This window comes from Saccopteryx bilineata, chromosome 1 (genome assembly GCF_036850765.1).
Source record: "Saccopteryx bilineata isolate mSacBil1 chromosome 1, mSacBil1_pri_phased_curated, whole genome shotgun sequence".
NCBI lineage: Eukaryota > Metazoa > Chordata > Mammalia > Chiroptera > Emballonuridae > Saccopteryx > Saccopteryx bilineata.
The window spans coordinates 308,229,134-308,254,142 of record NC_089490.1 but is presented as its reverse complement, the minus strand read 5'-3'; the positions used below and the strand labels follow the sequence as shown (position 1 = coordinate 308,254,142).

Sequence of the window (25,009 nt, the reverse complement as noted above, 5' to 3'; positions counted from 1 at the left end):
TCAGTTGTGTTTCAGCTCCAGGCCCAGAAAAGTAGCAAAATCAGATAAGCAACACATGGCTGACATCAGGACCATCCACACTGACTAAAGACCTCCTGCCCTAGCACCAATCAGTGGAGACCACCAGTCTGAAAGGACACACCTGGAAAGCTGATGAATGTTCAATTAAGATCCTTCCCTAGGACCGCCCTTAAAATCCCCACCTTTAAAAGCTCTTAGGACAGAGCACCCAGTTTACTCTTTCGCTCAGAGCATGACTATACCTTTCAAGGTCACTTTTTCTTCCCCAGAGGTATTACCTTTATCTTTCTTTCTCCTAAACTCCAAAGACCTGTCTTTTGCCTTTGTAACTTGTTTCCTGATCCCATGCCCAATTGGCTCACTTCTCCTACCTCTATATCTTTCTAAATAAACTTTCTCTTATAGTTTGAGTCTTGCCTCTGAATTCTTTCTCAGCCAGAACTCAAGTACCAACGTTGCTGAACTGGGGTCCAGTCTGACTCCACTGTCTAACACCTGCTACTATTTCACCACCAACAGTTCCAAGCACTTTACATATATTAACCTTTTTAATTCTCACAACTCCTTGAGTTACTCTATTGTTACTTCCATTTTATAAGTCATAAACTGAGGCACAGAGCTTGCCCAAAGTTACATGATTAGTAAAAGGCAGATTGGGGCATGAACCCGGCAGTATGGCTCTGGAGGCCATGCTTTTAATCAACAAGGTATACTCTCTCCACTGGACTAGAGTCTCCTCTAGATATGTACTGTATCATTCTGTATTCACAACTGCTTGCCTCAGTAAAGGGCATTAGAAGTTGTTTCCAGAAAAAAAATGAATTCAAATTTTAAAAATCTTAATTGTTAGTCACAGTGCTGGTCATGGGAATACAAAGAAAAAGAGATAGCCTCAACCACAGGAGCTCCCCACCATCTAGCAGGAGAAGCAACAGGGTAAGTAAATGGACTACGTGAGATATTCAGGAGCATTCCAAGTTCACAGTGAGAGGCACTGAGCACTGAGTGCTCAGGGCAGGATTCCTAACTTGAGATCTGGGACTAAGCTTACTCTCTGAGTTGGATCAAAAGTCCTTAACCTTAGGAGCCCACAGATGTCAACTAACGATCTTAGTATAAAATCTGAAAAGCAGCAGCAACAATTTTCCCCCTTCCTTTCCCCATTGACTGGTTGTGCCTTTAGATTCTCTTGTGCCTTATTAGATGCTGAAGAAGCTAACCAAAGTCTGGTTAAATTTTACTGGAATTGTGAGTTTTATGGAATCATTCAGACATAAGGATAAATTGATGCTTACTTTCAAGTTTGAATTTATTCAGCAGATGTCCAAGCCAGTGGACAATGGAAGCCACCAAAGGCTGAACAGTTCAACTATAATTCTGCTTATTTCCTTAAAAACCATGGTAAAATAGAGAGCCCAGAAATAGATCCTCATAAATATAGTCAACTGATCTTTGACCAATGAGCTGAGGTGATACAATGGAGAAATGATAGTTTTCAACAAATCGTGCTGGAACAGCTAGACAGCCACCTGAAAAAAAAAAAAAAAAAGGAACCTAGACACCGTCCTTACACCTTTTATAAAAATGAACCAAATGAATGATAGACCTACATGTAAAGAATAAAACTATAAAACTCCTAGAAGGTAAACATAAAAACCTAGACGACCCTGCATGATGATGACTTTTTAATACAGCACCAAAGACATAATTCATATAATAAATAATTGATAAGCTGTACTTCATTAAAATTAAAAACTTCTGCTCTGCAAAAATAAAAAATCAAGAGAACAAGAAGACAAGCCACAGATTTGACAGAAAATATTTTCAAAAGACATCTGATAAAGACTATTATCCAAAATATACAAAGAGATCTTAAAATTCAACAGTAAAAACAAACAAACAATTGGGTTGAAAAAGGGCCAAAGAACAAACAGCTCACCAAAGAAGGTATACAGGTGGAAAATAAGTTATGAAAAGATGTTCCACATCATATGTCATCAGGAAAATGCAAAACAACAATGAGATACCGTTACACACCAAATGGCCAAAATCTGAACCATGGACAACAACAAATGCTGGCCAAAATGTGGAGCAACAGGAATTCTCATACCTTGCAGATGGGAATGCAAAACAGTACAACCACTTTCAAAGACATTTTGGCAGTTTCTTTTAAAACTAAATGTGCTCTAAATATACTCTTACCATACAATCCAGCAATCATACTCCTTGGTGTTTACCCAGAGAAACTGAAATTTAAGTTCACACAAACCTGCATACAGATGTTTATAGCAGCTTTATTTATAATTGCCAAAACTTGGAAACAACTAAGATGTTCTCCAGTAGGTGGATAAATGGATAAGTAAACTGTGATACATCCTGGAAATAGAATATTATTCAGAGCTAAAAAGAAATGAGCTATCAAGCCATGAAAAAACATGGAGTACCCTTAAATGCATGTCACTAAGTGAAAGTAAATCTGGGAAGGTTATAGATTTTATGATTCCACTTATATGACATTCTGAAAAAGGCAAAACTATGGAGACAGTAAAAAGATTAGTGGTTGGAAAGGCTGTAGGGGGCAGAGAGATAAATGGGCAGAGCACAGAGGATTTTTAGGGCACTGAAAATATTCTGTATGTTATTATGATGATGAACATATGTTATTATACTTTTGCCCAAGCCTATAGAATATACAACACCAAGAGTAAACTCTAATCCTGACCAGGCAGTAGTGTAGTGGACAGAGCGTTGAACTGGGACGTGAATGAACCAGGTTCCAAACCCCGAGGTCGCTGGCTGGAGCCTGGGATCATAGACATGACCCCATGGTCGCTGGCTTGAGCCCAAGGTCGCTGGCTTGAGCAAGAGGTCATTTGCTCTGCTGTAGCCGCCGAGTCAAGGCACATATGAGAAAGCAATCAGTGAACAACTAAGGAGACTAAGGAGCCACAACGAAGAATTGATGCTTTTCATCTCTCTCCCTTCCTGCCTGTCTGTCCCTTTCTCAGTCTTTCTGTCTCTGTCACACACACACACACACACACACACACACACACACACACAAAAAAAAAAAAGAGTAAACTCTAAGGTAAATGATGGACTTTGGGTGTTATATGTCAGTGTAGGTTCATCCTTGGTAAAATATATTTATATATATATATCTATATTTTCTGAAGTGTAATATTGATAATACGGGAGGCTATGCATGTATATGAGAGATCTCTGTACCATCTTCTCAATTTTTTGTAAACCTAAAACTGCTATAAAACAAAGTATCTTTTTAATGTTCCAATGGATGAAAACTAGAGTCTTGGACAGTGCAGATCAACTTTTAGCACTCACCTGAGCAAGATGTCAAGGTGGTCAGGGTCGCTGCGAGAAAGGGCAGCTCTGGCACCCTTGAGTGTGCAAGGAGGAATGCACATCTGCGTGTGTGTGTGTGTGTGTGTACATATGTGCACAGCTGGGTTCATAGGTGGCAGAGTAGTCCCCTTATATTCTGAAATTACTACTGAAGCCTCTTCTTGCTGTCTTTTTTCTTTTTTACATACCAAGCCCCTTTCAACTAGCGTGTTTCTTGAGAAACTAACTATGACCAATAGGCCTTCTTCCACTTCATGACATGAAATATTAGTCTTCATAGAAGCCCCAGTCAAACATTAAGAACATTTATGTATAAATTTTCCACTTGGATATTGTTATTTGCAACAAATGTTTAATCCCAATTTTAGTTTTTCCCCTTCAGCTGTGATATTTTTGAAGGGCCTCTCTTTCCCACAGGTCAGTGTTTATCTCAGGAATGGTAACTATTTTAATTTGTATTAGCCTAAGAAAAACCAAAAGGATAGCTTCCCTGCCCCTCAACAAAGTCACGGCACATTCTAAAGTCAAATATATATGATTATTAATTATTTGCCTTAAATATATATTGCTTTCCACTGTGAATTATGAATAACTGACCTTAAGGGCATCTGAGATATGAATTGTTAGCATCGGCTTAAGTCTTTAAATGACTTGACCTTAAATAGTTATCATCCTCCCACTTAGAAAATGAGGAATTCAGTCTCTTGCCATCTCTGCCTTCAAGGCAAGTTCTGTCAAAAAGAGTGTGAACTCTTTAGAGCCCTGCATTAATGTACTATATGTCCTCTTTACCATTAGTTTGGGGATCAACAGACTTAATGTGTTAATTTGAAACACTTTCCCCATCATATGCACTCACATCACCCCACAACAAAAGACACAGAACAAGACTCTAAACCTCTTCTTATCAATTGTGAAATAGTTTATAACATTACTATACAAATGTATTTAGGAACAGTGAGATTTCTTTGAATCTCAACATTTCCTTGGATATGAAGTTTTTTGTTTGTTTTTTTTAAGTTACTATTTCTAGAATGGCTTCATGTTACATCTCCACATACTGGCCCACAAAGGAGACTTGAAATAATGTTTCCAGGAAGTTAACAAGGATTCATAGCCCATGTGGGAACTCTTGTAGGAGCTAGCACAGTATTTCACACTTTGGTATTTTTTTAAAAAAGAAGATAAAATATTACAGAGACATGTTCAAAATTCACACCTGAGTTAAACATCTTTCCAGAAAATTCCACATAAAGGAGAGAAGAACATAATGCAAAAACAGGAAAGGGCTATGTACAGGTATTTTGCCAGCATAATTGTTGCAGCCAGGAGATAGGACAGATGATAAGATAAGGAGAAACATAGAGAAGGTGAGGAGGAGCAAGTGCTCCTGAACTTCACGACAGATTTAAGAGACAGAAGAGCAGCTGTGTGCAGAGAAATGTGCCCCGGGGACTGAAGACTTAGCCTTCTGTAAAGAGTGGGAAACTTGGAGAACAAATTCATGAATGGATTTGGTTCTAGAAAAGGGGGTCAGGGCTAAGAAAAAAAATGGGGGAAAGAAGATTATGTCAGAAAACTTTGCTGAACAGAGAAAACATCAAGATTTTGTTGGAGACATCAGAGTCAAAACTTTTCACAGATTTTAGAAGTAGTTCAGAGATTGTGTCTAAGTTCAGAGTTAAAACCATTATCTCGGCTTCTGGTAGCTTAGCACACCAGGCAAATGGCTGTCTCCAGAATGAGTTGGAGTATAATAGCAAGATGTCCTTTTTCTGAAACACCACAGCTACAGTGATGCTGTCTGAAATATTTAGAACTAGAGGATGGGTGATGATGGCACAGGCAAGAAAGTTCAACTTCTAGGATTGGTATATATTTCAAGAACTCTAGGAGTCAATACATGGTTCAATCACAGTTTAAATCTCCAGAGGCCCTTGCTCATGAAGAAGGCAAGAGTTTAGGTTCAGTGATAGTGGGGATTCTCTTCTACTCTTCTGAAAGTAATCTGTCCATATAGAGAAGGCATGACTCCCTTCCTTCCAGTGGGGAATACAGGGCCGTGTGGAATAGGAGAAACTTTTTGGTCTCAGTGGAGGTAGGTGGGGTGATTCCATCGGTACCAAGATCTGGAAAGGGAGAAAGAAACAAGTCAATTATAAAGCTGCTAATGTGATGAAGGAAAATGGGAATGGGCAGTGACTACTAATAGATATAGGGTTCCTTTTTGGAGTGATGAAAATGTTCTGGAATTAGATAATAGTAATAATTGCATGGCTTTGTGAATATACTAAAAACCACTGAACCGTATATTTTAGAATGATAAATTTTATGGTATATAAATTGTATCTCAAAAAAATTAAATATACATTATATAATTTTCTCTCTCTCTCTTTTTTTTTTTTTTGGTGGGAGTGGTTGAGGAGCCCCAACTCTAGGTGCTGTGCAATGATTGGCCAGTGAGAGCTGGCTGCCTTACTGAACGGTAGTTTAGACAAGTGGCTTCATCTCTTCCGACAAGCTCGGGTCTTTAACCTATCGCCTAATGTTTAAACCTCTCTCTTGTTCTGAATCAGGGAAGAATCTCTCAAGGCATCAGCTATGACAGTGCTTTTAAAAACAGATTCCTTGCACTGCCAAGAGGCTTCTTCCCCCCTACTGCATTCTAACTTCCCTCTCTCACTGTGTCGGCCACACTCGAAGCCGGCTCAAAGCATTAGAACACTCGAGAACAGTTACCAGCTTGAAGTGGAGAACTCCTAAACCCAGTAAAGGGCTTGGCCCTTTCTGACAGGAGAGTTTGGAAATTTCCACCTTCCCAGTGAGGATGGAAATTTTGGCTTTGTTGACATTGTTGACAAGAGCTCCTTGCCAGGAATGCTCATTGGATGAAGCATCTCTTTTCAATCCTGTTCCCAAGGGATAAAGTCCAATCCGGCACTCCATTATATCCCCTCCCGGCCATCCCATTCCATGTTTCCAACCCTGTGGTAGCTTTCTTTCTCAAGGTTTTTACCCAGCTCCTCACCTGTCCCTTGGCCCTGATGAAAGGTCGCTGTTCTCTCCCCTCCCTTCCATCTTACCCTGAAGAGTTAAAACTGGAGGAGGAGTTGACTGCTGCTTTGGAGTTATTTTGAGATGCAGTGGGGCTGCTGGCATGGAGTCCTGAGCTGGGAGACGAAGGCCTGCTGTTGTTCCCAGGGGAACAAGACGATGTTACTGAGGATAAGGAGAGGCAGAAAACAAGGGGGAAACAATGTGGCTGGGTCATGCTGGGACCTTGTGACGAAGCCCTTCAAAACATGTACTCCAGAGGGACCTACCCCACTCCCTAGCCCACACCCATCTGCCCAGCTCCTGCCATATTAGAGTCAGCACCCAGCCCCAGAGGGTTGGTTTCTCATCATAAATGCTCTCCTCTCTGCAAGCTAGGCCCTGGAAAGCTGCGTGGCTGGTTCTGCAAGTCCTAGACTTGTCAAACAGTAGAAGGACAGGTGCCAAAATCATCCTATTGCAGGACACACCCTGGGCTGGGCACAGGCAGCCCCAGACCAAGAGGCGGGATGGGAAAAAGAACAAGACAGCTCAGAAAGAAGGAAGAGAAGGCGAAAGAAAGAGAAGTACACAGGGGAGGAAAGAGAGCCTGAGAGCACAGTTACAGCTTGCCAGCCTCTCTAGTGTTCTCATCTCCACAAACGAAAGGTGCGTGGTCTTCCAGAAAGAGCGCAACAAAGAGTGAGGAGACCCAAGTCTAGGTCCCAGCAGCTCTGTGGCCTGTAGCGACTGGCTCAGCTTCTCTAAAACTTGTTTTTGTTCTCTGTCAAGTGGCAGATTTGGATTAAACTGAGCTCTTGTATTTGAGTCTTCCAAACCACAGTCCATGGATAAGGTGACACATTTCACCATTCAAGCTAAGATATTTTGAAGAGTGGGAAAGGAGTGCTACTGATAATTATGTCCGGACAAGAGGCAGACTCTAGGACTGTCCTGGATACATGGTAACGCTAGCTTTTTGAAATGCTATAGTTACTTTTTGAAAAGTAGAGTTCTATTCAAAGTTGGTTTGGGAAACCCTGCCTTCCTCTAGCCTCCCATACAGCTCCTTTTAGGAATGCATAACGGGCTTGAGTGCTGAGAAGTGCTGCAACCAAAACAAAATAAAGAATAAAGACTTGTTTAAACTTTGCTCACTCAGCGTTTCCCAATGTGATCATGGAACCCTGTTCCTCCAGCACAGATTTCAATATCTTTGGAAATATATTTAAGGAATTCTGACTTAGGTAGGTACTTTTCAGTTCTAATATCCCATTATTTAAAGGAATTCTGGTGTTATTCAGAAACTTCGTTTTAAAGCTCACCGGTTCCAGGCATGGTGCTATGGACAGGAGGGATGGAGAGGGGGCCCAGAGACCCGGAGGGAGAGACCTGAAAGGCAACAGAAGCTTGTAAATGTCTGTTTCTGCTTCCTTCTCTAACCTTGGATGCTTCTTCCAGGATGCTGGGTCCCAGACTCCACAGAAACCTTGTCTTAGCTTCCTTGATGATTTCCTATTCCAAACCTACATTCTGTCCCATTTCACAGGAAGGCCTCTGGCCCACATGCAACATCCAGCTCCAGCTCCACCCTGCTCCTGAGCACCCTGCTGCTGACACCAGGCCCTGCTCATCCTGCTGTGTGTCCCCTTGCAAGGTTTCTTTGGCACTGCCAGGGCAAAGCCGTGCTCAAATGCTTTAGCAATGAAAAGAGCACACCTCTTCAACCCTGCTGTGGCAGACACCATTTTTCAGTCCCCAGTTCTTCCTTGGCAAAAGAATCCTGCTTTTGCTCTGGGCAGCAGAGCACCAGCCCTAAAACCCTGTGCATGAGTAGATAGATCACTGACTCCCAGACAGACCTGGAGGAGCTGAACTTTGGTCTCGGAAGCCTTTCGTTTTGCCCCGGAGACCTCAGAGCACCATGACTGAGATTTGGAAGGGACTTAAGACGATTTAGTTTAACCTCTCACACCGTTTAGGAGTCTCCCTCCTAGTCTTATTATCCTAGAACCTGAAACAAGATGAAATGAAAAGAAAGGGCTTTGGAGCCCAGCAGATCTGGGGTCAGATCTGGTTCCCACTAACTATCTGATACCTAACCCCACTGAGAGTTGACTTTCTCATCTGTAAAACAGTAGTAATACTTCCTTTGTAGTTTCTTTTAATTAAAATTTAATGAGATAATGTTCATAGAGCTTCCAACTCAACAGCTGGCAACGAGTGCCAGACTTGTTAAATGTCAGTTCCCTTCCTTCCTGAAGGCAGCTGTCAGCTACAGAGCCTCTAGGCAGTGTTCACCTCCTCATTCGAACTGAAATCTTCGCACCCCATTCTTCTCATGCCGAAAGGGGAAGCTCTGATGAATGTCTTTTCAAGACACTGAAAGGCAGTTCTACTCAAGGAGGTGTGATTTGGTAGCTATTCCTTCCCTCCCCAATTTGTAACATCCCATCCCACAGGATGCAGCATGTCCTCACTCACTTTGTCATTAGTCAGCAATGATTCTGCTGCTTTCATTACCTGCCCTTTGATAATGAGCCTCTACTATAGGCTGGGGGTCCCTTAGGGTGGGGACAGGTGTGGGTGGCATGGTAAGAGATGTTAGCAATCATTTCTCTCCCCCTTCTTCTCCTCTCCCTGCTGCCACATCTAAAAAATGTGTTGTTTTAAAAGAAATCATGCATTTAGTCACGGTGACCAGTTTCTAAGAACTTTCCTTCTACAGACCTGTTATGCATATGCAAGCAGACGTGTATATGTTTATCCCCTTAAAAATTTTAATATAAATGGTAGAATTATGCCCATACTAGTTTGCACCATTTTGCTTTATTTTTATTTTATTTTTTCTGAACTGTATATTTTGGAGGTCATTTCACATCAGAAGTGAAAGAAACTATGTCCTAATCCCAAGGAGACTATCCCAAGGAGACTTGAGGAAAAGGTAGGATCAGAAAATTTTTTCCATTTGTTTTATTCAGAACACCACAAATATTAATGTAATTATTGACCTAATGACTTCCCCTTCCCACTGGGCGAAAGGCTTCATGAGGGCAGGACGAGGCCACTGCCATACCCTCAGTGTCTGCTACAGCACTTGGAACCTTGCAGCTGCTCAGCAAATATGTGTTGGATGAGTGATCAGCATGAGCTAGGCTCCTTTACCATTTCTCCATGCTGGTGTCCTCAGCTGGGCTTGCATCAAAGCAAAAACCTATCTCCCATCTGCTCTAAACAAAGGGCCCCCTTTTAATATTCCACTGTTCTTGTGACATGGTCCAACTTCCTTTATATGGCCTACAACACCCTCCATAATCTAGCTCCCATCACCACTGCAGGCTCCTCCTTCACACACTCTCACTCCCTGGTTCCAGCCCACTCAAGTCTTCTATGCTTCCTTTCCCTACCGCCCCAGCCCCAGGGCCTTTGCGTACACTATTCCCTTGGCCTAGAATGTTCTTCCCTGTAATCTCTCCTCCCAACTCAGACCTTTCCTCCATTAATGTCCACTCATTCCTCTGCTATCAGTTTGAGCATCCTTCCTCAGAGAAGCTCTGAATCCTACACTAGGTTAGGTTCCTCAGGTACTCACACATCTTCTCTGAAGGCTTCAACACAAATAACATTTTTTATTTATACTTTGGTTGCTCCACTACTGCCCACCATGAAAGCTGAAATGCCCACTAGTGGGCGGTAGGGACCAGGTTGACTATCACTGGAGTAACTCCTTGCTTGAGCCAGCGACCTTGGGTCCAAGCTGGTGAGCTTTGCTCAAACCAGATGAGCCCGCCTTCAAGCTGGCGACCTGGGGGGGGGGTCTCGAACCTGGGTCCTCCGCTTTATCCACTGCAGTCTGATGCTTTATCCACTGCGCCACCACCTGGTCACAAATAACATTTTTTTATGCCTGTTTTCCCTGCTGGGGATCACAGGTGTCCTGTTCTCCACTGTATCCCAGTGCCAAACAGATGGTGGGTACTCAAGAAATATTTAAGAAAGGAATGATGAATGAATATTGCATTGTCTCCAACTTAAATTTTTAATGGATTCTCAGAGCTGTTAGAGTACTTTGGTATCAAGGCCCATCATGAGCCTCATCACTCTCTCTTATCCCAAACCCTTGGCTCCAGCCAGACTGAACTATTTGAGATTCCCTGAAAGCATTATGTTGTTTTATAACTCCATGCCTCCTCACAGACCATTCCTTGTGCCCACCATTCTTGTCTTCATGCTCTGCTCTAACTTTTAATCTGTTCTTCAGATCAAATGGGATGTCAGCCCTTTCACACCCAATCTGGGTATTTTCATCTGTAGCACTCCTATAGAGCTCCTCATATCCACTTTACTCCTCACATCTATTTCATTGCAGTTTCTTGCCTTTTTCTGCTTCTCCTTCTCAGTTTCTTCCCTCAATCCTCTTCTTTTGACAATTCCCTCAACTATTGGTATTCTACAGGGCTGAGACCTGGGCTTGCCTCTTTGCTTCCTCTATACGAACTCCACAGGTGAGCTCCTCTTCACCCAGGATTTCAACTACTGTGTGTATAAAATCTCCGAGCCTCATCTCTGTCCCAGCCTTCTCTCCCGACCTTCAGACCCATAATTCTAAGTGTTCATGGACATTGCTGCTTAGGTGCCACAGGCTTCACTGAGCATTCTAATAATGGAAAAAACGGAAATGACCACGTTTTCCAGTTTCCAAATGAGCTCCTCCGCTGTGTTTACTTGTTCCATCAGTGGCATCACCACCGACCTAATCAGCCCAGCCTGAATGCTGAGAGTCATCTCCGAGTGTTCTCGTTCCTTCATTGATCTCTATGTCACCACCCAGTCTTCAGTTTATTAGCCAACACCTAATAATTTTACCATCTAATTATCTCCTAATCTTTAGCCTTGCCCTTCTTCTTACCACTGGGTTTTGCTCCCGCCCTCATTTCTCTCCTGGGCAACTGCAGCCATGTCTTAACAGTTCTCCCTGCCTCTCAAATCAACTTTTATGCTGAAGTCAGAATGATCATTCTAAAGAGCAAATATGATCATGCCAGTGTCCTGTTTAAAAATTCTACAACGATTTCTCCAAGTCTTTAATTTTTTTAGCATTGCACAGAGTCCATTTCAGAGATAGCCTTTGCTGGTCTCTCCAGCTTCATCTCTCAGCATTCCTCCACACAGAGCCAACTGGTTCTGGGATGTGCAGCATATTCCCCCTGATGTGCACTGCTGTTCCCATCCTTTCCTCCTGTGAAAACTCCACTTCTCCACTTGCTTCTTCCCCTCTTTCTGCCTTTCAGACTGAGTGCAGGCATTAATTATCTCCTTGGGGAAGCCTTCCCTAACCACTACCTCCCAAAGCTTTGTTAGCTGTGACTACTGAGTTCTCCTAGAGAAATTATCATGTTGTTTATCATTTGTTTATTTGACTGTCTCTCCTGCTAGGCAATGAGGTCATCGGGGAGAGGGGACAAATACTATTTATTTGTGTAAACCAGGACTCTGCACAAAGACTAATATATACTAGATAGTCAATAAACGCTTGATGAGAAAGTGAACAATGGTGTAGTTTTATGAAAAGGCTATGTCCCACCCTGAACAAGGCTGAATTTCATTCCTCATTGAGGGCTAAAAGACTCAAGGACATCCCCACCATCATCCCCAAAGATGAAGAACCTTCCCACCTTCATCCCCTAGGTACCATCTCTCCCTTGCATAGAGAAGATATTTTCTACTCCTCCAACTTCCAGGTCTGCCTGGACTCCAAGTTCCCAGCCCTGACTTCACTCTGGCTGCCAGAATGATAGGTATAACTGTTTCCTTCACACTTCCTCTTGGATGTCTAGGAGTCATGTTCAATTTAATATGACCAACTCTAAATTCTTAGTTTTTCTTCTCAAACTTGTTTTTCCTGAATCTTCATCATCTAAAAAAAAAAAAAAAAAAAAAAAAAAAAAAAAAGGCAGCATCTTCCAACCAGTTGCTCAGGCAAAAACCCTTGAAGTTCTCTTTACTTCATTTCCCATACCCCACACCTGAGCTACAAGCTTATCTCATTGGCTCTGCCATTAAAGTATATTCAGAATCCAATTTCCTCACTGCTATTGGTTCCCACCCTATCCCAGCCTCCCCACTCTTAGCTGGATTATTGCAATTCTCTTAGCTGGTTTTCCACACAGATTATTCTCAACACAGCAGCCCCACGTCAGCCAGCGCAGGCTTTTCGGTTCAGAGCCCTCCAGTGGCTTATTTCATACAAACTAAAACCAAGGGGCTTTGCAGTGGCCTCTGAAATCTTGAGTGGTCTGCTCCTGTTACTTCTTTCACTGTCTCTTCGACTTCTGGCCTCCTTCCTCACCCCACCCCAGCTGTACCGGTATGCCTGCTTTTCCTCTAACATGCCAGGTAGTCTCATTTTCTAGTTCCTCTGCCTGGAACACTCTTTCCTTGAGATATTTCCCTTTCAACATTTAGATCTCTGCTCAAATGTCACCTTATTGGAGAAATCTTCTTGATCTCTCTATTAAAAAACATCTTGCCTAACCAGGCGGTGGCGCAGTGGATAGAGCATTGGACTGAGACTCAGAGGACCCAGGTTCGAAACCCTGAGGTCGCTGACTTGAGTGTGGGTTCACTAGCTTGAGTGTAGGGTTGCGGGCTTAAGCGTGAGATCATAGACATGACCCCATGGTCGCTGGCTTGAGCAAGGGGTCACTCGCTCTGCTGGAGCCCCCTGGTCAAGGTACATATGAGAAAGCAGTCCATGAACAACTAGGGTACCGCAACAAAGAATTGATGCATCCCATCTCTCTCCCTTCCTTTCTATCTGTCTCTGTCTGTCCCTCTCTCTGTCTCTGTCACAAACAAAATGAAACAAAACAAAAAAACATCTTCCCACCATTACTTTCTATTTCCTTACCCTCTTGATTCTTCTTTATATTAGATATTTAATATACACCATCTATTTGCTGACTTATTTACTTCATGCACCCATCAACCCCAACCCCCACCTTCCCCAGGATGGGGAAGCCGTTTTGCCCTCCAGGCATGGATCACCCCCCACTACACACACTGTTTGGCAGGCAGCTTGTTTCCTAGCCACTCACCAGACGGGAAGTGTAGATGGGTGATTTGATGGGTGTGGCCACAGGGCAGTTGATTCGCTTTTCCTTTTGGCGTCGGTTGCAGAACCAGACCCTTACCACCTCCTTCTCCATGGACAACTGCTCTGCAATCATGGAGATCTCCTCGGAGCTAGGTTTGGGGTTCTACAGGGACCAAAGGGACAGAGGGTAGTCAAGAGAAGGAATACAGTCATGAACTGGGGGTGGGGAACAGATGTTCCAAGGAAGCAGGATAGAACAATAGGTATATCAGAAGCTTTAGAATCAGACCTAGGTTGGAATACTGGCTTATAACTTACTGTGTGGCCTTAAGAAATTTTCTTAACCTCTCTGAGCCTCAGTCTAATTATCTGTGAAATAAGAATAATAATGCCTACCATAAAAGGATTATTATGAGGATTAAGTGAGAAAATGTGTGTAAACTGTCCAACACAGGGCCTGACACAGGTTCTCTTCTCTTACTCCTTCCTCAGGAAAAGTTCTGAAAAGAAGAGTCCATTGGTGAGTTATTTGGGGACAAGAAGAATCTTCTGAACCCATGCTGTCCTCTGTGTTCTTTCCTCATCATCTGGTATGTTTCTCGTGGCATCGTTTCCTATCCTACCTCAAAATAGGAAACTACAAAGCTAAAACATGTGATTCCATCAAGACTGTGGGAATATATCCCATTCTCTTGTTCTGACCCTTCCCACACCCACTCAATCTTTGGTTTCAACCCTCTTTCCTTCCTCTTCCATCTTCCATTACTCTGGTTGCTCTGAGAAACCTAATCAGAAGGAAAAGCCAGCTCTTGTCGTCCGCCAGCAGGTTGTATCCATCAGATCCTTGAGTGGAGGTACTGCAGTATCTGCTGCCGGGGCAGCAGTCCTGGGATCCTGGGCCCTGTGAAGTTGAAGTAGGCCACAGGCACCTCCTCTAGGGACCTGTGCAGCAAAGATGCAGGCTCTGGAGGTTGGGACCTAAGGGATCCTGATTAGAAGCTTTAGACCAGGGGTCCCCAAACTTTTTACACAGGGGGCCAGTTCACTGTCTCTCAGACCATTGGAGGGCCGGACTATAAAAAAAACTATGAACAAATCCCTATGTACACTGCACATATCTTATTTTAAAGTAAAAAAACAAAACGGGAACAAATACAATATTTAAAATAAAGAACAAGTAAATTTAGATCAACAAACTGACCAGTATTTCAATGGGAACTATGCTCCTCTCACTGACCACCAATGAAAGAGATGCCCCTTCCAGAAGTGCAGCGGGGGCCGGATAAATGGCCTCAGGGGGCTGCATGCGGCCCACGGGCTGTAGTTTGGGGACCCCTGCTTTAGACCTTATCTGTCCCCCCCACCCCCGCTCTCTCCACAGCTCCCATGGGGCCACATAGTTGATACTATTAGCTTCCACATAAGAACTCAGGAGTATGCTTTTGCTACAAGTTAAAAATGTATGTATATAATATGATTACAAGTATTTAAATGTATGTGGAAAAAAGAAATAGAAGGAAATACATTTAGGTGGCATTTGATTATGAATTTTTTATACCTCTGTATTTTCCTAATTGTTTATAACAAGCACTTATTACATCTATAATTTGAAAAATACAAACCAATGAAATAAAGAATTTATATGCAGTGCCCTGGCTGTGCTCCCTTTACTTCAACTGGATATAGAACTCTACCTCTTCAGGGACCCCATATCCCTTCTTTAAGTCTCCCAGTGAGAGGGACAGTGTGCCCCAAATAGATGTCAGAGCAAGAGGGTGAATGGGGGATGAAGTTTCAAGCACTTGAGAGAAAGGGCTGACTTTCACTCAAACACCTGGGTGTCTACAGAGGGAGTGTGTCTTTGCTTTCTGACCCCTTCCCAGGGCAGGCGTTTGGTGCCAAGGGGCATATATGCACCTGCTCACCCACCTGTGCCAGCTGGCCCACCGTTCCCACCCGGAGGAGCCACTCACATCTTGAAATCTCTTCTCCAGAGTAAGGCGGATGTTGGTCTCAATGCTGGTACGTTTCTTCCTTTTCCTACCGAACACTTCACTGAGGGTGGGGTAAGAGCTGGGGGTGCTCACCGAGGGGTCTGATGGAGAAGATTCTGTTGGGAGGTGAAAGGACAGAGGAATCTCAAAGAAGGGAACGGACAGCCAGTTCCGTCTTAATGGACCTGAGATGCAACTACTCCTCTGGGTGGGTTCTGCAGTGGCATTGTCAGAATGCCACTGCACAATGGCCCCACCTCACAACCAGGGGAACCAGACAGACCAAAAAGACTGCTTCTCCTCATTGCTCCTTCATGACTCCCACAGCAATGCCTGTGGTCATGGTGTAGGGACACCAGACATCACCAGCATGTGTGGGTGTGAGTGGGTGCAGGCAGAGCTCCTATAAGTAACATTCCTGAGTTTGTATTTTGTAAGTATGCCTGGATGTGAACACCAAATACAGTGTGAACAGGCACTCTGATCTAGAAGCAATGGCACTTGCTAGTAGAATGTTGGCACTGAAGCCATTTTCTTTTCAGTATAAGTGTTGGAGCTAAGAGTGTTTGTTCAATAGACAGGAGTATCCCTTAGGAAGAATTCAGTTATCAGATGGGGAATTCTACTAGAAATTAGCTGTAAGGCACTTTCCTAAAGATCCTAAGACTCTTTGATCATATTTCTCACTTCAATGCTCCAATAAAAGCCATTTGAAGGGACAGTCTGTGGGGGCAGGGAGCAAGAAGGAGCTTTCTTGCTCCCTCCCATGTTTCCATGTGGAGGGACTTCCCGGAGGGTAACATCCTTGGCTGCTCACCACACTGTTTCCATAGTAACCACTAGTCCACACATATCTACTGAATAGAGACCAGCCCTGGTCATGATTCTGCTCCTTCCTTCTCAGCTAGACCAGTGGTTCTTAATTAGGAGTGATTTTGTACCACTACTACTTCCCCAAGGGACATCTGGCAATATCTAGAGACATTATGGCGTGTCTCAACCGGAGGTGGGCACTATTGGCATCTAGTGGGTAGAGTGGAGACCAAGGATGCTGTTAAATAGGACAGCCCCTCACAACAAAGAATACCTAGCTCAAGATACTGATAGTGCCATAGTTGAGAAACCCTGTCCCTGACAGCAGACTTTTCCATTCATTATTCCAAACATTTGTCCCTTAGCTTATATCCCAAGCCTGCTGGAACACCTCCCTGGCCACCACATCTGACCGAATCCTCCTGCAAACTCCATTCCTGCTGTAAGGCTTCCCAACCAATCTAGCTCACAGTACCTCCCTGCCCTCTGAAACCCTACTCAAAAGTTAACCAGATAAAGATTTTATGTTATATCTACTGCCTCCTCCTTCCAGTGAGTCTGCTGAGAACCCATTTCCCTACCCACTGACATAGACCCAGTATAGACAGTACTCTGGGTAAGTGTGCCAGCTGCCCTAATGTATAGGCCGGGTGGGTCTGGGTGAGGGAAGGGAATAGGCACAAGTCCTCATGGCCTCAGACTTAAAGCCATGTCCTCCAAAGGGATTTACGAGTAATAAAGCTGATATTTTCATTTCTACTTGCTGTGTCTCAATTGGTTCCAGACTCAGGAGAAGAAAAAAGGGGTATAATGTATTGACTGCCTGAAGCCCCAGCATAAACAAGTCACCAGCCCCTTTCCTGCAGAATTTTCTAGGACATCATTCATTGTTATGTCCCTGTGGCCTACCTGCATCACTCAGCCACTTCTCCAGCAGTGGCTTGAGTTTGCACATGTTCTTGAAGCTTAGATTGAGGGCCTCAAATCGCGAGATGGTGGTCTGGCTGAAGTCATTGCCGTACAGCTTCCCCATTGCCAGCCCCACGTCACCCTGTGAGTGGGGATCGAAAGGGAGCAACTTCAGAGTCAGGCTGCTTCTCTACTTTTTAAAAATGTATTAATTTTAGAGTAAGAGGAAAGGAGAGTGAGAGAGATAGGGGAAAGAGAGAGGAAAGAGAGAGAAAAACATTGATTTGTTGTTCCACTTATCCACAAATTCACTGCTTGATTCTTGTGTGTGCCCCAACCTGGGACTGAACTCGTGGCATTGGGATGATGCTCCAACCAACCGAGCCACTGGGCCAGGGTGGGCTTCTTCTCTTCTTGGTCCACATTCCCCACCATCTGAGCGCCAATCACACACCCAGTAAACATTCAAGCAACTGCCTATCACCTTGGCTTCTGTCTAGTTTTTTCCCCCTCTAAAATGGAAAATGGTTTTACTTCTTTCTGTAGACTCTGAATGGTCCATGCCCATAGGCCTGACTTCTTATCTGGCTCTAACTTCTCCCCTCTCCACCAGCAATGTCCTCAGTTTTCCTACCGACAGCAACTGTACCCTATTCCCATGGAACCACAGAGACACAAGGGCCTTGCCCCAAACACATTAAGCCTCAGGTTATTCATGAAATTTGCACTCAGGAAGCCTAGTTTCCATTCACTCAGCCCAATTTCTTCCATCTCCTCCCACAAAACCAAACCTGTGTGAAGCCCAGCTTAATGCGCCTCTGCTTGAAGGTCTTGGCAAACTTCTCTAGCTCCTCCAGGTCATTAGGCTCATCAGCCCCTCCACTGCTGGGCAGGTGCTTAGGCACTGGGAGATGCTGGGACACTTCCAGGTGGGGCTCTAAAGAAGATCCTGGCAGCCCAGGGCGCCCAACTGCCTAGGAGGGGACATAAGCCAAGCAGATCCACAAATAGTAAACAAATCAAATGGCATTTCCTGATATTTTGTGTTAGTAGGCCTGCTTAGAGGATAACAGAGCCCTAGGTACAATAGATTCCTATTTTTTCAATGGCATCGAAGTGGAGAGTGGAGTTTCTAGGAAGAAATGGTAAATACCTAAGATAGGTGGAGTAGAAACAGTGTGTGGGACAGGGAGGTAGCCTTCTGGGCTTCATTCTGTGATTCACTGACTCTGAGCAGTTACCTTCTCCTTCCAGTTTTTCCACCATAAAAGGAACTAGCAGGATTGTTTACAAGGATTCCAAAAAGAAATCTCAGGACAAGGAAAAGGTTGTTTGCTTTGTTTGCTTTTTCCCCACAAAGATATTGTTGAGGTGCTCAATAGGCATTAACTGAAAATAACAGAGGACACCCGAGACTCATTACATTAATATAATTTTCATAAAATTTCAAACACTTATGCTTTCCACTTTACTTTCTAAACCATTGTTTTCTTTTATAAGAGTGCTTTTAGCCTTGCTTTTTTAAAAATTTATTTATTGAAAGGCATTTCATTGTTTTCTAAATGTACCTTGATCTCTTATGTGGCTGTCAGAAGTTGCTCCTTTAGTTTATTTTCATAGGAAAATAGACCCTTAAACCTAGAACCCATGTTGCACCCATTAGGGGTCAGGAGTGAATTGAACTCATGAAGATATCTATTAGTCTACAAGGAAGGAACGAGACCTGGGTGCAGGGGCCACTGCCCATGCGGATAATGTGAACTAAGTTCACCTTCTTCTCTCTCCTTCCCAGTTTACTCTTCTACTAGACTGGGGTTAACTTTATTCCTTTTCTCATCCAAGATATTCAGGCTTATCATTAAGATAGGCATCATTCTGGTGAGGAAGATAAAAGGACTGAAAGAAGTTAAGGACTCTTTTCTCCAAGGAAGGGTCTTTTAGAACAGAATGATTTAAAATCTTTATGGACTTGATTCTCTTTTTCAGGGAAGGGGGGTGGCATAGACCAGACCCTTGGGACAAAGCCTTCTTTGAACCTTTCTTTCATTTGACAAATACTTAAGTTCTTTGCTAGACCTTCACTCCCCTCGCTTCACATCTAATTAGATGCCAAAGTACATTGACTCAACTTCCCTAAACATCTCCTCAGTCATCTCCTCCCCTCTATTCTTATTGCCATAACCCTAATCCAGCCCCTTATTTCCTCTGGCCAGGATGATCTTAATAGCCTTCTTTCCTAGCTTTCATATTATAAGATGTAAAAGTTGATCTTGAGGAAAGCTGTCAGGAGGAAGCTGAAGAATTTAGAGTCTCATTTCTATTAGCCACTAGATGGCACCCTAACTTCCAGATGTCTTTAGCGGTCTCCAGCCTTCTAAAGACAGGGCCCTTAGTGATACATGGAGAATCTTAGCATAGAGAAAGGACAATTGTGCAGATTGAGGAGGATTGGCAGCTACAATACAGCTCCTACTATTCTTGCCAGCCATACACTCTGACATGAGGCCACATCCAGCCAGAGAAAGAGGTACCTTTTTTTCTCGTTGGCAAACAGGTATATGCAGAACCATGGCATCTCTCCAAACATCCTCTCTTGCAGACCTCAGTCTGCCTCACCCACACATGTGCCCACTGCAGTAGGCAATCTAAAATAGATCTTAAGTGAGGCTCAGAGGTAAGAGCCACTGGCTTTGTGGTCTTGGGACATCAGGCCTATGGGACTCTTGTCTCCCCCTTGAGGCTTGTGAGCACTCAGGCTGGGCTGGCCATCACCTTGGCATACCTGGAAGTTAACTGACCTCTGGTTTTGAAAGGAGTGATGCTAGGCTCTGGTTGGTATAAAGTGGGTACCTGCATTATGGAGCAGGATAGCCCAGGAGCTGAGATCTCTGTGTGCTCATTCTGACTCCACCAGTGATAGTGGGTCAATCATTTTCCCTAGCTGTGGCTTTAATTTGCCCATGTGCCACCCCTGCTATTTCTTCTTCTCAGAGGGGTAAGAGTACTGTTAGGGGGCCATGGGGGAGACCAACAAGCTTAATTCCATCAAGAGCTGAGGCATTCCTAGAGGAAAGAGAGCAAATGTAGTTGTTTACCTGGGACGCCAGTCCAGGTCCAGCCTGTGGGAGGAGGAGAGAGCTCTGTTGCTGTGGAAAGGGGAGAAGATTTGGTTGCAGACCTGGGTGAGAGGGGAGGGACAGAGGAACAAACAAAATTCAGGCCATCTGAAAGACGTGCTCTGCAACTTTGGAACAACTCTTCCCACCCCCTGCTAAACCACTCTCAACCCACCTCAAGCCCTGTGGAGGGATCCCCACGGGTACTGCTGGGCATTGCCACACACAGGTAGAGGCAGCAAGTCAGACACAGGGATAAACAGATGCAAACAGCAGTTCCCAAACCAGTCCTCCTGCTTTACTGCCTTTCTGGGGTGGTGCAAAGGCTAGGGAGGGTTGAAACAATCTGCTTTGGTTGCTGATAACCAGGGCTAGAGAAATCCGAGAGGGAGGGAGATGCAGGGAGGCCACTAAGAATTCAAGCTGAAGCTGAGAATTTCTGCTTTGCCTGCAGAAGTAGCAGGGACAGCTACACAGGCCCAGCCAAATCTGCAAGAATGTCAGAGCAAGTGGATGGGGCCAGACGGCTCCAAAGGGAGGCAGGCCATTGGCTTGGCAGGACATCTTACTCTTGGGAGGAAGGATTGAGAGAGAAGAGGAGACAAGCCACGCCTCTGGAGGCTCTCTCTGGTGATACGGACTACACCTGCTCATTGCACTGCCTTAGGATTGCTTTCTCCTTCCCTGTCCAAAAAACAAAAACAAAACAAAACAAAAACTGTCCATGAAGGAATCTGCCTGCTTGGTGGCATGACAGTGGCCTTCCTCTAGAAAAGATTATAGCCAGGACCTCTCACTCTCATTGTGGGGACAGGGCCATCAAAATACCAAAGTGCCAATCTCTCAGCACAGAGCAGGACCTTGGGGTCCCTGTTGTCCCTAATCTGTTTTAAAGACTTTATTTATTTGTTCATTTTAGAGAGGAGAAAGGGAGAAAGAGAGAGAGAGAGAGAGAGAGAGAGAGAGAGAGAGAGAGAAGGGAGGAGCAGAAAGCATCAACTCCCATATGTGCCTTGACCAGGCAAGCCCAGGATTTTGAACCAGCGACCTCAGCGTTCCAGGTCGATGCTTTATCCACTGCGCCACCACAGGTCAGGCCCTAATCTGTTTTAGATCACTGAAATACAGCATCAGTTGATAGTAACCTTTACACTCCTCAGTCTAAAAAAAGTCAGCACTTAATTTTTTTAATTAAAATAAATGGGCAAGAACCCTGGACTGGGAGTCCAGAGGTCTGAGTACTAATTGTAACCAAGCATTTATGTATTTGAAGTATACCAAGCCTTTACACATGCACTATTTCAAATAACCCTCAATAACCTTATGAAGTAGAGTATTATTTTTCCATTTTTTGTAGAGTAAATAAAGCCTCAAAAAGGTTAAGGTAAGCTTCCCAAAGACACACAGTAATTTTTACCAATGAGTTTTTCAGACTCCAAATTTTGAGCTGGGCTTTTGTTTGTTTGTTTGTTTGTTTGATTGATTGATTGTTTTGTCTTGTATTATATGTTGGTCTTATTGGTTACTTGCCTGGGCCAATTTCATATCACTGGCTTCCAAAACAAGACTGAATTAAGTATTATCTTCTGTTTCTTATCCTAGGAGTATAATTTTTATTATTTAGCCATAATGAACTCTTAAAGGTTTAGATATATTCTTATTCATCATTACTGTAATATTCTAAGATGCCTTGGACACTAAGGACAGGGACTGTCATTTAGGCAGGTGCTAAGGACAGAAGAAACAATTATGTTTTGTTTGGATTCTGGAGCTTATACTTCTTCCGTCACTTTTAGATTTACTTGGTAGAGATAGGAGAGAGGGAGGTAGTACAGTAGATAGCCAAGAGCATAGGTTTTAGACAAACTGTTCTGGAACTTTCTAGTAGGTCACCAGAAGCACAATATGATTACCTACTGCACAAGGTCATTTTGGGGAAAAAAATCAGAAAAATCACTCAGCAGAGCTCTGGCACATCATGCTCAAGAAATGTTAACCATTATTATAAATATCCTAATCCTCTAGCTCTTGGCCGAGTTATCTGGTAGTTAACTCCCCGGCCAAAGAGAACCAGAGGGCCTGAAACCTGTGGGTGGCACTGCTGCTCTACCCAGACAGAGTCCCAGTCCAGCTTCCTGGGATTTCCAAAGAACTGGGACTTATCTACACTGCATCTCCCCAGGAGCCGCTCTTCCTGCACTGCCCCAGCTCCATGCCACCCTGCACCTTCGGTCTCAACTGGCCCTGAAACTGAGGGAGAGGGGAAGGAGAAGCAGAGAGGGAGACTCAAACTGGAGGGGCAAGGATAGGGCCTTAATGTGAAAAAGCTGGTCTCAATACTAGAGCACTGAGCCACTCACCCATGCCCCATATCTGGGCTCCCTCACCCAGTAAGCAGTAGCGGCCCTTTACTCTTTTGGTCTATGTGGAAACCCCCAGGGTTCTTACCTTGCTGCCCAGGCTGGGTCTGAGATAGCAGGAACTGGGATACGGACTGTAAGTGGCTAGGAACCAGTACGAGCTGCTGGAGGGGATGTAGGGAAGTCATATCCTGCATGTGGAGAGATACATACACCACAGAATTTATAAGCATGGGGTGCCAGTTCCATCTGCCTGCTGTCCATCTGTCCCCTGGGTCTCCGACTCTGAAAGTTCATGGGCAATGCCTTGGCTTATGCTTCTGTGTATCACCAGTGTCTGTACATAGTATAGTAGCTACTTCATTAATGTGGATGTTATTATAGCTCAGCCAAGCAATGCTTTGCAATCTCTGGTCATTTAAACCTTACCTTGTTATTTAACTTCTGTGTGTGTCAGTTCTGTCTCCCCGCTAGACTATAAATGCCCTGAGGGCACAGACTATGTATTAACCATCTCTCAGATGTTTGCCTAAAAATGACATGCAATCCCAATTGTCCAATTAAAAAAAATTCTCATGGCATTTTATTAAACTAAAAGCCATGTCTTGGCCATTTTATGGGCCTGAACTTTTCCTGGAGGAATGCAGCAAGTTATTGGTTCTCAATAAAATTAATTTGATTAAATAGAAAGTCTATTCTCCCTGGCTTCCTCCCACCAGCCCAGGAAATAGAAATACCAATCTCAGTACTTGAGGGATTTGGGAGTCCTCCGTGCTCTAGGCTTCCAGGGCTCTGAGCTGCTGAGCTTAGGTCTGTACCCAGATAAAAGACTCGGTAAGCTCTTGCTGACTGAAGAACTGAGTGCACATTCTAGTCTTAAATATGACCAGAGAAGAGGTATCTCTTTCCTCTCCAGGTGACCCAGACCAAGAAAGGGGCTCAGCACACGAACGTCCCCTCAGGTGTTTGTGGGTCCTGTTCCAGGACCCTCCTTCTTCCCTGTACCAGTGCTTCATTCTCGTTTGGTTTTGACATAAAAACTCGTAGGGGCAGGGACGCTAGGGACAGAAACACTGTATAACTGTGGCTGCAGCTGTTATCGCAGGGCTCCATGTGGCTAGTGGACACCAGCCCCACAGCTGCTAGGTCTGCTGTAGCGAGATTGTCTTCTTTTCCTCCCGGAGAAGTAGGAACCTCACGTTTTCAGATACGAGGTTTCACTTTTAAGAGGACTGTTTTATAACCCCGCCCCCATTCCAGGCCTCTTTCTCACATTCCTTCCAAGGGGTTCTTTAGAACATTGTAGGGTCACTGAGTGCCAAGACTAGAAGTCAGGCATTTTGCAGAAGGCTTGAGTTAAACTCACTGGCCCACTGAGAATGTTAGGGCTCCCTGACATGGGCTGGCATTTACCCCAGACATTTGGTTTCCAGACATCATGGCAGGTCCTTGACTCAGGTGGCATGGCCTATGCGAGAGGGTCTGCTGCAGGGAGTCACTGAGGTCTTCCGTTTTAATCTGTAAGCGAAGGCAGACGGACAGTGTCAATTCCGGACCCCCCCAGGCCAACAGAGATAGAGACGCAGAAAAGATCAAGGCAGAAGATGAGTGATGAGCCCAGAGAGTCAAGAGTTAGCCCAGAGACTACTGGCTGCAGCTGGATCTTCCTGCCTGTGTGCGTGCTTCCGGCCAGGGAAGCCGGGAGGAGACAAATGTGAGCGGCCCTCAGGAGTACGGGTCTGCTAGATGGGAACTCCACTTATCCCTCATGCCCTAACACCGGAGTACACCCTCTTCCTCATTGAAATGAGAAAAAATAAAGGATATTGCAGTGACTCAAAAATTTATTTTGAATCTGAGATGATATTCTTTTTGGGGAGGGGGCGGGAAGGATATGTTAGAATTCCTTTGATAAAATTACGGTGATCCTAAATGATATTTTTAAAACTCCTCACCTCACAAAGTACAAAATTGGCAACCCTTTAAGACCAGCTTCCTCTCTACTCCCCCCCGCCTTGTTTTTCACACCTCCCTGTCCTCTGCATGCTAAGCTGGTGACCGTCCTTGCCTGTCTCCCTACAGGCAGGGACATGTCTCTCTCACAGTCACCGCGGCAGTTGCAGCCTAAGGGGCCTGTGGTGGTTTCCAAACTTTCTGCAGCCTCTACAGCTCTTCAGTGACAGCACCAGCCACCCACTCATGGGTTTCCAGGTGTCCAGGAGCAGGGCAGGAAGCACTTCTTGTGCCCACCTCCCCTCCCACTTGGAGGACAACTATGCTCTTGCAACTTTTCAGGAAGTCAAA

At 44.3% G+C, this 25,009-nt stretch overlaps 1 protein-coding gene across 5 annotated transcripts in view; it reads right to left on the bottom strand.

Moving 5' to 3' along the window:
- Positions 1–3,123: 3,123 nt before the first annotated feature.
- Positions 3,124–25,009, bottom strand: part of POU2F3 (POU class 2 homeobox 3) — an 88,072-nt gene continuing 66,186 nt past the window's right edge. For 4 of the 5 annotated variants that reach the window (XM_066253642.1, XM_066253645.1, XM_066253643.1 and 1 more), the window contains 10 exons: positions 24,119–24,223; positions 22,794–22,896; positions 20,325–20,407; positions 18,021–18,203; positions 17,230–17,371; positions 15,487–15,623; positions 13,515–13,676; positions 7,743–7,809; positions 6,468–6,572; positions 3,124–5,513 (listed from right to left, as the gene is read on the bottom strand). In XM_066253642.1, the coding sequence (XP_066109739.1) occupies positions 5,374–5,513; positions 6,468–6,572; positions 7,743–7,809; positions 13,515–13,676; positions 15,487–15,623; positions 17,230–17,371; positions 18,021–18,203; positions 20,325–20,407; positions 22,794–22,896; positions 24,119–24,223 (1,227 nt within the window). In that variant the 3' untranslated portion in view covers positions 3,124–5,373. Of the gene's footprint in view, positions 5,514–6,467; positions 6,604–7,742; positions 7,810–13,514; positions 13,677–15,486; positions 15,624–17,229; positions 17,372–18,020; positions 18,204–20,324; positions 20,408–22,793; positions 22,897–24,118; positions 24,224–25,009 lie in introns of all 5 variants that reach the window. The other variant, XM_066253644.1, reaches the window with a different exon arrangement.